This window comes from Dipodomys merriami, unplaced genomic scaffold, assembly GCF_024711535.1.
Source record: "Dipodomys merriami isolate MVZ:Mamm:240054 unplaced genomic scaffold, mDipMer1.0.p SCAF_16, whole genome shotgun sequence".
Lineage (NCBI taxonomy): Eukaryota > Metazoa > Chordata > Mammalia > Rodentia > Heteromyidae > Dipodomys > Dipodomys merriami.
The window spans coordinates 6340891-6359070 of NW_027202937.1; the positions used below are offsets into that span (position 1 = coordinate 6340891).

Genomic DNA, 18180 nt, shown 5'->3' on the forward strand with positions numbered 1-18180 from the left:
CCCAGTCCTGGGGCTTGAACTCAGGCCTGGGCATTGTCCCTGAGCTTTTGTGTTCGGCGTTAATGCTCTGTCACTTAAACCAACAGCTCCACTTCCAGCTTTTTGCTGGTCAATTGGAGGTGAGTCTCACAGACTTTCTTGCCTAGGCTGGCTTCAAACTGTGATCCTTAGATCTCAGCCTCCTGATTAGCTAGAATTATAGGTATGGGCCACTTGTGTCTGGCATTGTGTCACTTTATAATCAGGAAAATATATTGTTTAAAATAATACTATTTAGCCATAAAATCCAGACTGAGCATAGTGATCATGCCTGTAATCTCAGTTACTCAAGAAGCAAAAATCAAAAGGATCACCGCTTGAGGCCACAGCTGAGGGGAAAGTCAGTGAGGTTCATTACGGCATAACCTTCCAGGCATACTGGACCACATCCATAACCCCAGCTGTGCATGAGGAATATCTTCTACTAGAAATAGAAAGATAGCTATCCGAGGCCAGACTGAAGGGCAAGATCCTATCTCAAAAATAACTAGAGCAAAAAGGTCTTGGGATATGACTCAAATGATAGAATGCTTGCCCAGCAAGCACAAGGCTTGCCCAGCAAGCACAGTTCAAAACCCTGTAATCCTTATCCCCCACCCCAAAGAAAAGCCAGATGCTTGTAGCTCATGCCTCTAACTCTAGCTACTTAAGAGACAGATCTGAGGATCACAGTTCCAGGCCTGCTTGGCCAAAAAGTTCATGAGAACCCTTTTCAACCAAACTGGACAAGATTTTCCTACCTTTGTGGGAAATGTAAATAGGAAGATCACAATCCAGGTACCTGCTGAGAACCTAGTTCAAAAATAATCAGTGCTGTTGGCACAGCAAGCATAAATCTCTGGATTCAATTCTTAATACCACCAAAAAATAAAATAAAAGAATACTTAGTTGCATTATACAACAACTGAAATCAAGCCAGGCAACAGTGGCTACTCAGGAGGCTGAGATCTGAGGAACGCAGTTCAAAACCAGCCCTGGCAGGAAAGTCCGTGTGACTCTTACCTCCAATTAACCACCAGAAAACCGGAAGTGGCGCTGTGACTCAGGTGGGAGAGTGCTCACCTTGAGCTGAAAAGCTCAGGGGCAGCGCCCAGGCTCAGAGTTCAAGCCCCGTGGCCAACCATAAATAAATAAATAAGTAATACAAAACAAAATCAAAACTCACAAATTAGACCATTTGAGGATAAAAATTCCACACTGAAGTGTCCACACTTGCGTGATATCTACGTGAATTCAAATGTTCTCTCTCTAGTTAAGCCTAATAATTTTCACTGACATCGATTTTTCTCTTATGTCCCTTAATAAGGTTTTATACTATATTAAAGATCGCTCCAAAACCTTAACTTTTAAACATAATGTAGGGCAAACAGAAAAAGTAACCTTTTTCTTTCTCTTTTTTTTTTTTCCTTTTTTCCTTCAGGTTTTCTGAAGCAAAGGCCCTGGGAGAAAGCATCAATGAAGCACGGAGTAAAATCGGTGAGCCTCCCTCCTCGTCCCTTTCTCCTGGGGAAAACCGGGTCACCCTGTGCAAATGCTCCCCAACCCCCTGGCCAGCGAGGTCTGCTTCGAGAGGCAGTCCTGCCAAGGAGGCTGCTTTGACAGGGCCTCCGGCCATGGCCCAGCCGTCAGGAAAAGCACTTGCTTTCCTCTTGCTTTCTTCTGGTCTTCGTGTGGGCTTGAGTTCAAGCATCCCAAACAGGACATTTTCCTTTGCCCTGATGCTTTTCAACGACAGCTCCGGCTGCCCTAGCCATGCAAGCGGGTTCATGGGTTCATTCTTGCAAGTGCTGTGGAACGCTCTTGCACCTCCTAACGCGCATGCATCTCACATGAGGCGCAAAGTGAAAGCTATGTGCAGCGTCAGTTCCACTCAAATGCCAATAGGAGGAACAGAAAGGGGGGAAAGAATGTCCAGGGGCTGTCTACAGTGCCCCCACTCCGTGCGTATTCTGGAAAGGGCAGCAGACTCGGGATACTAGTGCTGGAGGTGGGTGTGCTCAAAGCTTTTGCAAAGGGAGAAGGAAATGTTTCTCTTTTCCCAAGTTAGGAAACACAACAGACACCCATCTCCCAGCACCCCCCAAACCTCAAATGGGGTACCTTCAGCCTTGGCCTCTTGTGTCCCAGTGATCAAGGGTTGTGTGTTCCCAGCTGGCTCCCTTTCCCCAGCTTTTGACCCCTCACCCCTCCACAGTGTCCGCCTCTGACTTCTGTGTGCACCTCTCTGCCACTGAGGCAGAAAGGGCTGAGCACCAGACCCCGAGTGCGCCAAGCCACCACACCAAGAACCCCGTGACTCATCTTGTGGCTCTTAAGTTTAGGCCCAGGGTCCCCTGTAGGGAGCATGTTCATGTGTGACCTCTCACCTCTAGTTGAACAGTGCCGCCTTCCATGATTATGGCAGTGCCAGCCTCCACACCTGCCATGGCAGTAACCACAGGACTTCTGTGTCACCTTGCAGGGTGGCAGCCTTTTGTGTTTTGTCTCGAAACATAGCCTTTTTTTTTTTTTTAATGTACGGAGGTTTGAACAGTGTCTCTCCAGGCCGGTGCTCAACCACTTGAGCCGTGCCTCCCGCCCTGCATTGTGCTGGCTATTTTAGAGATGGAGTCAAATGAACTTTTCTAATCCAGGCTGAGCCCAGAGCCATAGTCTTCTAGATCTCAGCCTCCTGAGTAGCTTGGATAATAGGCAGGAGCCACCCACACCAGGAAGGAAATGCCTCGTATCAATACTCCAAAATTACAGTCTTTACTAGAGTCACTATTGCTGCCTCTTCGTAGGTATTTTATATGAGAAAAAGGTTTTAAGTTTTTGACCCTGTATCCTAATGGGTTTCTCTTAAAGTCTACATGTCTTACTGGAAGCACTTAAAATTGTTCTAAAGAAGGGTTCATCGTCTTTGGACTTCCAGTGTGCTGACACATAGGAAAAGAGTGTAAGCCTGCTTCTTAGCTTATTTCCCCTAAAGTGTGGAAAGGGGAATGGCAGAGATGGGGTGTCCTGAAATGATCCCCATAGTTTATCCAATAAGGAAGTCAAGTCCAGGACACTTCCGCCTTCACAGGACCAGGGCTTCAAGTGGGAAAGCAGGTGCTGTGCAGAACATCTAGTCTGAGACCATAGCAGTGGGTTCTACCTGGCACAAGCCATGTGGAACTGAAGGAGGGAGGGAGGGAGGGAGAGAGGGAGGGAGGGAGGGAGGGAGGGAGGGAGGGAGGGAGGGAGGGAAGAGAGGAAAATGGGAGGCAGATTCCAGTTGCTGCAGCCTTTGGTCAGCACCGTTTTCCTTGGAGGGACCAAATGACCATCTTTACCCCCAAAAGAATAAGGCAGAAAGTTGCTTCCCCCAAGTAATATAAGGTTATACTCTTTAAAAAAAAATTATCTAAGGCTGAGGATGTGGCTCAGTGGTAGTGTTAGCATGTGCAAGGCCATAGGTTCTGTCCCCAATACTTAAAAAAAATCTAATTCAATCAAAATCAAACTGTGGCAGCATTAATGAAATACACTAATTAGTAATAGAAGGCAAGCCTGCGCCAATATCCATAGTTTCTCAATCTGTATGCAAGGGATCATAGTCACAAATATGATCAACTCTGCATTCTGTGGTGCAGTAATGTATTCTGGTGGATCTAGCTTGCCATGTTCAAGGCTAGGCAGGTCAGAAAGTGCCAAAGAGCGATGTAGACTGTGTGCCTGGGTCAGACGCCCACAGTGAAGGGAGGGAAGGCCGCTCTCGACCAGCCAGAAAAGATGTCTTTGTAACTTATATCAAAAGCCCTGGGCAAGTTTTCTTCATTAAATAGTGAGTATAGTTTACCTCAATATTGAGATTTGAGCTTCTGGGCTACTGGGAAAGGGGCTGGATCTGTAGCATTAATAAAGCCAATGTCTGAGCCAGGCACTGCTGGCTCACGCCTGTAATCCTAGCTACTCAGGAGGCTGAGATCTGAGTATCATGGTTCAAAGCCAACCTGAGCAGAAAAGTCTGTGGGATTCTTGTCTTCAAGTGGTAGAGCACCAGCCTTGAGCAAAAAAAAAAAGCTAAGGGACAGTGCCCAAACCCTGAGTTCAAGCCCTAGTGCTGGTACACACACACACACACACACACACACACACACACACACACACACACACACACACACACACACACACACACACACACACACACACACACACACACACACACACACACACACACACACACACACACACACACACACACACACACACACACACACACACACAAAACCATCCTATTATTTCCTTTTCTTTGAAGAAGCCAACCCAACCAGGTAGATAAACTCTTTTATCAAACTCCTATTCATCCTTTCTCATCACCCTTGTATGTGAAGAATAAATTGAAGCTAGGCACTGGTGGCTCACGCCTGTAATCCTAACCTACTCAGGAGGATGATATCTGAGAATCGCAGTTCAAAGCCAGCCCAGGCAGGAACGTGCATGAGACTCTTATCTCCAATTAACCACCAGAAAACCAGAAGTGGTGCTGTGGCTCAAGTGGTAGAATGCTCACCTTGAGCTGAAGAGCTGAGGGACAGTGCTCAGGCCCAGAGTTCAAGACCCACGACTCACAAAAAAAAAAAAAAAAGAAGGAAGGAAGGAAGGCTTGTTGCTGTTGGAGAGCCATTGTGACTAGCTTTTGGGGAGAGCTGTAGGTAGCTCGTTCACATGGCTGTGGTTTGAACACACTCATATACACAACACTGCCATCCGGGAGGCCTCAGATTTTGCACCGGAGCCCAAACTCCGGGAAAGAAGTAGGCACTTAGTGGCCGTTGCCCACAGCACACATTCTTCACTTGCTGCAGTTCATCTCTCTTCCCACAACAGTGTTTAGCCAGCCTTGTCTTTGGCAAAAGACAAAGGCAATAAATGGTTGTTCCTTGGCATAAGGCCCAGGCTAAACCAGCCAGGAACCAGCCGCTTCTGGAGGCAGGTGGAAAAGTTGACAGACACCTCTTCTCCCCTCCCCAGACCCCTTGGCCTAAATGGAAACTGACATCCTCACGGAGGCTGCATAGAGATTTCACGCATAGGCTGCCTGGCTATCAATGCAAGGATGATAGAGGGTGACCTAGAAGGAACTGTTGATACGTGTGAAGAAAAACTACAAACACCTGAAACACTAGCAAAATATTCTAGAAGTGTTTGTCCCTCCGTTCCAGTTTCAAAGTAGGATTTCAACCCGACACTTGAGCAACGCCCTTTTAAAATATTTCCCTGGCCCACGAGATTGGGGAAATCACTTCTTGTAATTGAGTCTCCATCCACAGAATCAATAGGACACTATTTCCCCTATCTTTTCTGTTTTGTGCATGCTCTTAAGTGTGCACTTGAGTACCTAACCTCTTTTGTACCTAACCTCTGCATGAGAGCTTCTAGAATCTTCTAGTTCATTCCCCTACGTGATAGCAACATGAGACAGGTATTTCCCTTGGCCGTGCTTGGTCACCAAATCCAAATATCGAGGACACATTTCATTGCATACTTAGTCTGTGAAGACTTGCCTACACTGTCTCATGAAGTTCCACACTGGCTGCATATCCTAATCTGTAAGTCTGAAGTCCACATTGCTGCAAAATCTGAACTCATGTCATATTGTGTGGTGAATTGTGGAGTTTGCTTTGGGGAAGCTTTGCCAGTACTGTCCACAGACATACTTGAGAGTCGGAGGTGGTTTGGCTGCACTCCTTTCAAGTAGGGAATTCTTAGCCGGTGTCATCGCATCATGGATTCTGCCATTTGCTTAACACGGTGATTTACAAGTGCATTTTACCATCCCATTTGGACATTCGTCACTTGTTATAGAGTCTGTAATGGAGCTTGGTCCTATGGTTGTTGTAGTCTTAAGATTCTATGAAATAATGATATTCCTATTATTCTATAGACTTTCTGAAATGGAGTTCAGTGAAGTGACCTAGTAAATGACCAAACTGAAATTCAAATCCAGATCTAGCGCATATGTCTGTAACGCTAGCTGCTCAGGAAGCTGAGATCTAAGGATCAGAGTTTAAAATCATCCCAGGCAGGAAAGTCTGTGAAGCTTTTATCTCTAATTAACAACCAAAAAGCTGGAAAAGGAGCTGTCGCTCAACTGGTAAAGTGTGAGCCTTGATCTTTTTTGCTCAAGTGCCAGTAGTGGTACAAGAAGTGAGAGAAAGAGAGGGAGAGACAGAGACAGAGACACAGAGACAGAGGTAGCAAGTCAGAGACAGAGACAGAGAGAAAGTTTAAGAACAGGTGTTTCTGCTATAATGAAATGAATACAAAAAGGACACCCTAAAAAATAACACTGATCTTGGAGAAATTAAGATTAGGAAATGCCTCTTAAAACCATGCTACTCTCTAACTAGAATTACAGTTACCATCCTGATAATAACAATGGCCTAAGTCCACGTGTTAGATGCTAACACACAAGAAAACATCAGGCTTTTCCCACAACACACAAGGCCCTAGATTTGATCCAGAGCACCACAATGGGAAGGAAGGGAGCTAGGGAGGGAGGGAGAGAAAGAAGAGGTAGGGAGGGCAAGGGAAGGGAAGGAAGAGAGGAAAGAGAAGAAAAGAAAGAGAAAAGGAAGGAAGGAAGGAAGGAAGGAGAGAGGGAGGAAAGGAGGGAAGAAAAGAAAGAAAAGGAAAGAAGGAAGAGGAGCTACTATTAGCATCGTAAAGAAATACCTATAAATTAGTGTTAGAAACAGGAGAAGGAACAATTACTCTTCAATTAGTTTGAAAGCATATGTAATCATGTGAAAGGCCATCTTGTCAATAGCATGTTCAGATGCAAGTAGATCCTAGGAATGTTGAGGCATCTCTCAGAGATGACTCGGGGTGTCTCATGGAGCATGGATGATTTCCTGAGGTCCCTTCTGTAACGGTTTCGATGTCCCTGAAATCACAGGGTGTTCCAAGACACGCCATTATCTGAGTGACAGCACATAACTACTGTGACAGATACCCTCATGAAATTGATTGCATCTTTTGCTGTCATCATTTGGAGCTCAAACAGAGCCATGATTTGATATAAGCCAGAGGGCTGGAGAACACTCACTGACAAGAGGTGCCCCTGGAATTGTCATGTAGAGAGGAGGAAGTAAGGATGGGCTGGCAAGTTGGCAAATGAAGATGGATGGCTGTCTCCTGTGATTCCCCGCAAAGTAGTTTTACCTTGGTGAGTGAACCCTGAACCTGCCCAAAGCCCATATCAACCACACTGTATACCAGACAACAGTTTATTAATACATCATGCACAGTGTGGCTGGTATAGTCAGGATCTTTGAACCACCTCCATCCAGAGCATCTCCTTCCAGGGAATATAAAACTAGATTCGTGACTGTAGGGCTGACAAGTAGACATCTCCAGGCCCAGAGGGAATAGACACAAAAAGAAGTCAAGAATTTGGAAAGACAGGCATCCACTGTCCACAGGAAAAGCAACCCTCCATCAGTTATCCCAGTCAGATGGCAGTGGCTGAGGGAGGAAAACAGGTCTGATGTGTCAGAGAGTAGTGGCCTGGATGGCTAAGGTTGTGACAGAGAAGGCAGGAAAGGGCGGGGCAGGCGGGTGATTGACATCTAGAACTTCCTTCTTGTGCTGTGGGAAGGATTTCATTCCTTAACTCTTACAAGGTGACACCAATTTCTGAATCTTCTGATTTCCAAAGATGCTCCTCCCCGTAGCCCCTTTGTTTTGCCAAAGAAAGTGACCAGTCTTTGTTGGGCCCTCTGCCAATTCCAGGGGTTTTATTATTTTTATGAAGCCAAATCCACTGACCTTTGTTTTCTATGCTTCCCTGTGACAGTAATAAAAGGGTTGTTCACTGCCAAGAATATGTTACTTTCCTAAATATTCTTGTAGGTTTTCTATTGTTTCAGGTTTTTGTTTACATTCAATTCATTTAGGATTTATTATGGAATATGATATAAGCAGAGGCTCTAAGTTGCGTCTTTTTCAAATGGCCAATTTTCCCAATACCTATTTCATTTTCATGAAATGCCTTGAAATGTTTTCTCCCTCATAGGAGAATCATTTCATCTTTTCAAAAGGCTGCTGATACATTCTAATCTCAGCACAGCAGTGAGGTGCATCCTTGACATGATAATTCTCATCTGGGATTTCAAAAAACAACTTTTCCAGTGGCTGCTATTATCTATATATCAGAAGCACCCTGCCGAAATGCCAAGCCTGGCTGAGTGCCGGTGGCTCACGCCTATTAACCTAGCTACTCAGGAAGCAAGACTGGAGAATCACAGTTGAAAGCCAGCTAGGATAGAAAAACCCATGAGACTCATCTCCAGTTAACCAGCAAAATGCTGGAAATGGAGCTCTGGCTCAAGTGGTAGAGTGCTAGACTTGAGTGAAAAAGCCAAGTGAGAGTGGGAGGCCCCGTACCAGCACAAAAATTAAATAAAGGAAAAAGAAACTTGAACTGTTAGAAAACCTGGCAGCTGCTGGGGGCCAGGGGTCAGGCACGTCTGTGAGTGGGGTCCGGCGAGAGCACATACAAGTGGCTACACTGGACAGAGGGGTGATGTGCATCCTGCTGAGCCAGACCAGTGACGTGAGGTTTACCACATTCCTCGCTACAGCCGCAAGTTCAACGTTGTGAATTTGTAATGAGATCTCTTAGGAGAAGTAGCTCAGTGTCCAGTGTTAGCGATTGCTAACAAGGCTCATGTACTGAGGGACTTGCCCAAACACACGGGTATCCTGGTGCTTAACCTCTGAGTTTGGGTTCTGGGAAAAGACAAATTGTTCTAACCCATGGGTCCCTGGGACTGCTTGTGTACACAAAGTTGATGAATGCCAGCGGTTTGCTGAACTATGTGAATCCCCTTCTTCTGGCATGGTGGTGAGTGTTGAGAGAGTCAGCATCTGGTTTAGTGATCCATGGTAGATGATGAGGTAAGGACAGTTTGAGTCAATGGAGTAGACAGAAAGACAGGCTGATCAAGCCACTTGCAACAATCCTGTATCTCCTTCCATCCTCTTCTGTGCATTTATAGATTGATGGATAGATGGATGGATGGATGGATGGATGGATGGTAGATGGATGGCAGATGGATGGATGGATGGATGGATAGATGGATGGACAGATGGTAGATGAATGCAGGATGGATAGACAGACAGACAGATAGATAGAGGATGGATGGAGTGAATATGGATGGTGGGTGGGTGAATGGATAGATAATGGGTAGATGGATGGATGGACAGATAGTATGATGGATGGTGGATGGATGGATGGATGGATGGTGGATGGATGGATATTTACAAAGTTATCTTATTTGTTGAATAAATGGGACCACAGTGTGCACATTATTCTGTGCCTGTCTTCTCCCATTTAGCAGTGAGTATGCATCTACAGCTCACTATGTGAGGGATGGTAGGGCTACATGATCTATTGGCCAAATGTTCATAACAAACATTTCACTTTGTTCCAGTTTTTCTCTGTCACAAATGATGCATGCATTGTGTGTGTGTGTGTGTGCACATGTGTGTGTGTGTGTGTGTGTGTGTGTGTGTGTGTGTGCGCGCACGTACAAATACAAGTGGTTTGGGGGAGCAGGGCAAGGTGCCAAGAAATAGGATTGGAAGGACCGGGGCGTGTTTATTTTTCATTTTCATGAGGGTTCCGGAGTTATCTGCCCCAGGGGTTTCGCTCATTTATATTCCCATCAGCATGTAACAGGACCCATTTCTCCGCACTTGCTTGTACATAATAATATCAGCCATTTTAGATTCTACCAGTTGGAGAGCACAAGTATGGTATTTCATTATGGTTTTAATTTGCATTTCCCTAACAGCTGGCGCAGTTGAATTCTTTGTCATTTATCTCATATTCTTTGCTGATTGGTTGGTTGGATTTCTCCTTTGTAGGAGTTTTTTGTATCCTCTGGATATTGAGCCTTTATCTATGAGATATATAGCAGATGCTGTCTTGCTGTCACTTGTTTTAATTTTCTCTTAGGATTTTTGGAAGTACCCTAGGAGAGTTGTTTTTCTCTGTTGTTTTTATAAAACTTTAGATAAAACTGGTTTATCTGCTTTACTCTCTTATTTATTTGTTTGTTTTTGCTAGTCCTGGGGCTTGAACTTTGGCCCTGTGCAGGGTCCTTGCATTTTTGTGATCAAGGTTAGTCTCTATGACTTGAGCCACAGCTCTACTGCCGGCTTTTTTATATGTGATTAATTAAAGATAAGTGTCTCACTGATTTTCCTACCTAGTCTGGCTTTGAACTGCAATCCTCAGATCTCAGCCTCCTAAGTAGCTAGGATTACAAGTGTAAGCCACTGGGTCCTGGCTGCGCTTGTCTTTTTGAAGCTGTTTTGAGTCATTGACTCTACCTAACCATCATACTTCCACAGGACATAAGTTATACATAAGTATAACTGCACAGATTGTCAGGAAATCATGATTGTCAAGAAGGAGCACTTGCAGAAGTGAATTTGATTGAAGCACGTAACAGGAATGTATGGAAATATCACAATGAAACCCCTTTGTACAATTAGTGTACTCTATTTGAAAATGTAACTGAAAGTACTAACATAAAATCTTACTCAAAGAAACTCAGTTACTCCAAGAAATCCTACCTAGATGAAGCTCTATAAAAACTGCTAAAAAAAAACTAATAAAGACAAAGAAAAAAGCCAGGAAGAGGCTACAGTAACAACTACAGGGTATGTGATACTACACACACAGAAGGAAGTAGAAAAACATTTTTAAAGAATTTCTTAACCAGCCAGGTGCCGGTAGCTCACACCTGTAATCCTAGCTACTCAGGAGGCTGAGAGCTGAGGATCATAGCTCAAAGCCAGCCCGGGAAGACTTTTATCTCCAATGAACCACCAGAAAATTGGAAGTGGCACTTTGTCTCAAAGTGGTTGAATGCTAGCCTTTATCAAAAGAGCTGAGGAACAGCATCCAGGCCCTGAGTTCAAGACCCACAACCAACAAAAAAAAAAAAAAATGCTCTTCTACCAAGGGAATATTAAACACCTCAGCTATATTTGTGCGTGTGTGTGTGTGTGTGTGTGCGTGTGTGTGTGTGCGTGTGTGTGTGCGTGTATAGGTGCCAGTGTTTGAAAAGTCACTTGGCTTTCTTGCTCATAGCTAGCACTCTACCACTTGAGCCATGCCTTAGTCTGACATTTTCCTGATTGGTTGGAGATAGAGTCTCATAGACTTTTCTGCTCAGGCTGGCTTCAGACTGTGATCCTCCAGGTCCCAGTCTCCTGAGTAGCTAGGATTACAGACATGAGCCATTGTACAATACCCAGCTCTCAGCTGTAATTTTGAAATGAATCTTAGGTAATACACAGAAAATTCTGTAGAAAGGGTGGCTTCAGGCAGTTCTGTGTGCATTGAAGGTAAAGGGTGTGTTGAATACAGTAAGAACATTTGCCTCCATATTGGCAGGAAATTGAGGGCTTAGGTAGAAACTCCAGGCCTTAGATTTATCCATTCAGAAATTATTGTGCGTCTATTAAACAAACACAGATCCATAGGACAGACTGGTTTAGAATGGGGACAGGAAGGCCTCTGGGATTGTACCACAGAGCCCCTAAGAAACCAGACAGTGGTGGCTTGTCCATCAGGTCTTGAAATGTCCTACCAAAAAATCATGGGGAGCTTAACCAGAAGCAGTCATGCTGCGGCCATTTTCCCATCTATGGTGAGCCCAAGTCTCACGAGTGTGCTTTGCAAGATTTTCGAGTCCTACATATAGACAGGCTGATTATCCTCCAGCCTCTGTGCATATAACAGCATCGCCACAGCATCCCTGAGGCCCTGGAAACCTTGCTCTAGCTTCTCCCATTGCTGCAGGGTCCTGCCTGCCTAGCTGCAGAGTGAACCGGGCTGCAGGCCCCAAGCCTGACCACAGTGCTCTGTTTGCATTGCTGAAGGATAAGACTTGGAAATAGAGACCCTCAATCCACCTCCACCTGTGCTGCTAGGAGCAGTGTTTATCCTCAGAGCAACACACCCGCCCTGCCCGAGCTGTTTCCATGGAGATGAGAAAAAAGTCAAGCTTCTGACGTTATAGCTTCATTCCCAAGATGGCACTCCAAAGGGAGAAACTGAGGCAGCAAGAAAAATATAGTTCATTCCACCATGCACAGTGTCATCCACGGTCTGGGTCATCTGGCTTCTATTAGAAGAGCAAAAGAAGGGGCTGCTACCACTTACCCCCATCTGCCAAGCTAAAAAACAAACCAGACCCCCAAAACACCAGCCAGGAGGCCTCTAAGAAATCAGGCCCCAGACCAAACTAGAATGCTTCATTTCCTCTCCTCTTACTGCTGACTTTGGTCCCAAAGAATTAGCTCTGTTGGTAAGAGAATATATTAAACTGTGGGTAGTGATAATGTTTTTCAGACCAGGGGAATGAAGAACAAAAAAAAGGAAAGGGTAGGGCAGACGCTGGTAGAGCCTCTCCCGTGTGAGCGTGCACAAGCCAGTGTGACTTCATCTCCCACCGCCTCCCAAGCTTGCTCAGAGAGCACGGGGCGCAGGCTGGGGCCACAGGACCAGGATACCCCCACAGGCCCCCACCAGTGGCTAGACCATGCTGCCTGAATTAAAGAGGTAAAATGATGGAGCTGAGAAGTGTCTCCACGGTAGAGTGCTTGCCTGGCAGGCATGAAGCCCGGGGTTCAATTCCTCAGTACCACATACACAGAAAAGGCCGGAAGTGGCACTGTGGCTCAAGTAATAGAGCACTAGCCTTAAGCAAAAGAAGCTCAGGGGCAGTGCCAAGACCCTGAGTTCAAGCCCCAGGACTGGCAAAAAAAAAAAAAAAAAGAGGTAAAATAAAGTGAGTTGAGAAAGTACAGGGGTACCCCCAGAGAGCCTGCTGACCTCACCAACAGAGCACAGCCCCATAAGGAATTAGGGGTGTTCTGCCAGCCATGCAGATGCTTGGGTCTTTTAACGGCACGCACAGGATCTTAGCTCCCAGCTCCCCGCCCGCCCCCCCGCCTGCCACTCCCCACTTGTTAGCATCGTCAGTGATTTCCTAAGAGCCAGGTAACATCCTCACGGTGCTTAAAATAACAACCCACAAAGATTGCTGACCTAAGACGCTGGGTTTGGAGCCAACTTGTGGAAAACACATTCCTGCCATTTCTGTGGTACCGAACCCCATTACATCAAACCTGTTGTCTCAAACCAATGGCATCCGAAGGCCTGGCACGAAGTTCACAGCCGGACGGGCCCAGGTCACACAGCCCCCACCCTGGAGGGCAAAGAGATAGGATCACAGACACACATGGCTGGGGAGGACGAGGATCTGTTTCCAGTGAGAGATTCCCAAAGCCAGAGAGAACTTCTCCCCCAACCCCTGGCCTGCCCCCTTTCCCCCCCCCCACCCCCACCACCTGGTCACACTCCTCCAGAGACAGAGCTCGTTCAAGTCCAGGCCCTCTGGGATAAAGAACAATCCTCAGATTCCTCCACAAATTCCCTGGCCACTTCTTCTGCCTCCTGATGCTTAGCAAATGGGGGTCCGGTGTGTTTGTGTTGGACCCCACAAGGCCCGGCCAGCGTGGCCAGGAGAGAGCCGTCTGCAAAATATTAGCTTTTGAGATTTTTTTAAGAAGGGCAAAGACACACACACACACACACACACACACACACACACACACACACACACACACACACACACACACACACACACACACACACACTTAACCAGATTTCCTCTCTTCAGCAGTTTGAGAGTTGGGATTGGCGTCCATTCGGAATCTAATCAGCCCATCTGCATTGGAAAGAATGTCACCCCCTTTCCAGTTTGTCCCGGCCTTCTCGCCTCTTGCTCGCCCATAGAAGCCACCCCATCCTTGTTCCTGGAGGGGCGACAGCATTTTACATAGGAAACTTCTCCCAGTGAGTCCCACATGTCCCCAGCCTGTGACAACCCAACCAGGCAGCGTTGCCCTTCCTCTCCATTCCCAAACTCTCATGGCCACAGATCCCCGCTGGCTTCACTGCTGGAAATCAGTTCAGGCTCAGAGATCTCTCCACGCTGCCTCTGAGCACTCGAGTTAGCTAGCTCCTCGCCCCCTTCTGTGGTGGCAGGGGCTGCCATCTGCTGGGCACAGTAGACCCGGGACCTGCACTAGCAGGACAGAGAAGGTTGGCTCCATGGTGGCACGCTTGTCCAGAACCCATGAGGCTACCCAAAAACAGGAAAAGAACTATCATAATATTTAACGCATGGTTGATTTGTTGTTTTCATTATCTTTAAATAGTTGTAGAAAGGGGCTTCAATTCAGCGTATCGGTTTATGAGTCCACTCACGCCTTCCATAGTTCTCCCCATCCCTCCCAGCCCCGCTCAGCCCCTCTGTTTTCCTAGTTTCATAGGATAGATGTTGAATATTTAACCCCTTCCTCTCTTCATTCCTCCCCCTGGCTTCCCCTCCCAACCCACCCATCAGCTTCCTGGTACTCATTTTTGTTAGACTGTGAGTTTGTTGTTCTAAGGAGTTCCATCATTTGCATTTTCCCCTGCCTATACCATCCATATTTTGGTTACTATTTCTGTGTACATGTGCTTGTGACCCTGTATGTATTTACTTGTATATTTATAAATTACATCAAGCCAGGCACTAGTGGCTCACGTCTATAATCCTAGCTACTCAGGAGATCTGCGGATTGTTGAGGTTTGGGGTTTTTTTTGGGGGGGAGGCGGTCATGGGGCCTGAACTCTGGGCCTGGGCACTGTCCCTCAGCTCTTCAGCTCAAGGCGAGTGCTCTACCATTTGAGCCACAGCGCCACTTCTGGCTTTTTTTTTCTGCTTATGTGGTGCTGAGGAATCAAACTCAGGGCCTCAATGCATGCAAGACAAGCGCTCTACCACTAAGCCACCTTCCCAGCCCTGAGGATTGTGGTTTGAAGCCAGCTCAAGCAGGAAAGTCTGTGAGACTCTTATCTCCCATTAACCACTCAAAAACCAGAAATAGTGCTGTGGTTCTAAGTGGTAACGTGAAGGTCTTGAACAAAAAGAGAGCTCAGGGACCGCGCCTGGGCCCTGAGTGCCAGCCTCATGACCTGCAGAAAATAAAATGTGGATCTGACTTCCACATAGGAGAGAAAACATTCATCCTTTGTCTCTCTGAGTCTGATTTTACTTCGCTAACATAACTTTCTCCAGGTCGATCCATATCTTTGCAAATGATGTACTATCATTCTTTTTATTGGATGAGTAAAATTCCATTGTGTATATATACATTTTCTTGAATCATTAATCCATTGAGGGGTATCTGGGCTGTTTCCATTCCTTGGCTATGGTAAATAGTACAGCAATGAACATGGTTATGCTGGTGGCTTTGCTGTATCCTGAGTTGTAATCTCTGGATAAATGCCCAAGAATGGTATCACTAGATCCTAGGGAAGTTCTATGTTTAGGTTTTTTGAGGAAGCTCCACCCTTCCACAGTGGTTGTACCAGTTTACAACCCCATCAACAGTGTAATAGAGTTCCTTCCCCCCTACCCCTATCCTCTCCAGTGTCTGTTCTTATTTGTATTCTTGATGATGGCCATTCTTACTGATGGAAGCTCTGTTGTTTTAGTTTGCATTTCCTTTATGGACAGAGACGTTGAGGATTTCTTCAGGTGACTACTGGCCATTTTTACTTCTGAGAAGTCTCTATTTAGCCCATTTGCCCATTTATTAATTGCATTGTCGATTGTTCAGGGGTTTAGTTCCTTGAGTTCTTTGTATGTTCTGGGTAATAGGCCACTGTCTGAGGGATAGCTGGCAAAGAGCCCCCATTCTGTAGGCTGTTTTTTCAGCTTACTAACTACAGAAACAGAAATTTTTTTAGGACCTCTCCCCCCTGAAGTTCAACACAAAGCTTATAAATTACTGTTATCTTTGTGGTGATTGCTTCTTCGTGTCTGGTTTTCTTCTCTCTGAGCCTCCTCTTGCTTCTGATGCCATCCCTTAAAGAGACACAGGACAAAGCTTGTACCTCCTTCCTTGCACATAGCTCTTTTTCCTGTCCCCATGGGTGACAATGTGTATGCACGTTTCCCTCCAGACTTCCTCCATCTCTCCAAAGCTGTGCTGCAGAAGTAGCCTTCCGGTCTGTCTCTGCTTTACCTCCTCATTCTAGCCCTAGCATCTGGCATCTTCACCTTCCTCAGATACCCAGCTGAGACCCACTGGGACACAAAGCTGTGAGTAGAGCCATGTAAACTAGAGTTTCATGTAGGCAGAATTCACATTCAGGGAGAGAAGACAAGGTCACTTCTGCAAGGCATCTGCCAAGATGGCAGGCAAATCCATCTCCACTTCACCCCTTCCTCACTCCTCTTTGAAAATATTTAGCCACAGAAGAAACAAAAGGGGGAACTAGTTCTTGTACTGTTTCCTAAATGAAAATAGCACAAAGAAGGTAGTCATCATCACAGGCTCTGAAAACAGGACCATTACCACCGGCATTTCAAGCGAGCTTATTAAAAAGTCATTTACTTCCAATTACAGAAATAAATCACATTTGACGATAAAGGAATATGAAGGACCCCGTTACTAATGAAAGCAAGACTGAACTGGAGGCAGGAGATTTAGTAGAGATAAACTACATCCATTAAATGTTGGAAGCAGAGTCAGTGACTGCCAAAGGACCACGGCTCTGCTTCGCGGAGCCCTGGCTTGGGCCATCACAAAGGTGGCTACCATAGCCCATAGGCCTGGGCCCTCCCTTGGGAAGACAGGCACGGCAGTAAAGTCCTCAGGGCCCCGGATAGGTTGTTAATTTAAGCCTGAGAGATGTTGCCATCAAAGAGAATGCAAGATAATCAGGACCTCAGAAACTTGCTTCCAGCATCCTCATGTGACACTCTCTGTTGTACAAGATGCCCTCCCCTGCTTCATTGTTCTTCTTGCTGCCAAAGTTGATGTTGTTATCCTGCCTTCATGAAGAAACTGAGGTGCAAATGGGTTAATTAACAGTGCATGGAGGGCTGGGAAGGTGGCTTAGTGGTAGAGCGCTTGCCTTGCATGCATGAGGCCCTGGGTTCGATTCCTCAGCACCACATAAGCAAAAAGAAAAAAGCCGGAAGTGGCGCTATGGCTCAAGTGGTAGAGTGCTAGTCATGAGCTGAAGAGCTGAGGGACAGTGCCCAGGCCCAGAGTTCAGGCCCCACAACCAGACCCTAAATAAATAAATAAAGAGTGCAAGGACAGCACGCAAGCCCAGAGGTCAAGCCCCATGACAGACAAAAACAAAAAAAGAATAGCCAAGCACTGGTAGCTCATGCCTGTAATCCTAGCTCCTCCGGAGATTTGAGATCTGAGGATTGTGATTCAAAGCTATCCTGGAGAGAAGCATCCATGAGACTCTTACCTCTAATTATTCACACACACACACACACACACACACACACACACACACACACACACACACACACACACACACACACACACACACAAAAAGCCAGATGTAGAGTTGTGGCTCAAGTGATAGGGTACAAACCTTCAGCAAAAAGGCCCAGGAACAGTGCCTAGGCCTTCAGTTCAAGCCCCAAGACTGGCACACACATACACACACACACACACACACACACACACACACACACACACACACATCAATAGCCAGGCACTAGTGTCTCACACCTATCATCCTAGCTACTTAGGAGGAGATGTGAGGATTCCAGTTTGAAGCCAGCTAGCACAGGAATGTCCACTTAAAGCAAAAAGGCCACGGAAGTGGCGCTGTAGCTCAAGTGGTAGAGCGCTCGCCTTGAGCTGAAGAGCTGAGGGACAGCGCCCAGGCCCAGAGTTCAAGCCCCACGACCGACAAAAAAAAAAAAAAGCAAAAAGGCCAGAAATGGATCTGTGGCTCAAGTGGTAGAGCGCCAACAAAAATATTTAGGGACAGTGCCAGGCCCTGAGTTCAAGCCCCCAGTTTGGCTAAAAATAAATAAGTGAATAAAATCAAATTTTAGCTTAGAGTAAAAGAAATTATCAAATGTATCAAAGATCAATATCAAATTGGCTGTTTTCAAGTTTTAATCCAAGTTTTTAAACTGTATAGACGTGTGTGTGTGTGTGTGTGTGTGTGTGTGTGTGTGTGTGTGTGTGTGTGTGTGTGTGTGTGTGTGTGTGTGT

General features: G+C 46.0%; 1 protein-coding gene across 4 annotated transcripts in view; it reads left to right on the forward strand.

Moving 5' to 3' along the window:
* Kif6 (kinesin family member 6) overlaps positions 1-18180 on the forward strand; it is a 250021-nt gene that overhangs the window by 199113 nt on the left and 32728 nt on the right. For all 4 annotated transcript variants that reach the window (XM_070023833.1, XM_070023834.1, XM_070023835.1 and 1 more), the window contains exon 15: positions 1460-1515. In XM_070023833.1, the coding sequence (XP_069879934.1) occupies positions 1460-1515 (56 nt within the window). The remainder of the gene's footprint in view (positions 1-1459; positions 1516-18180) is intronic.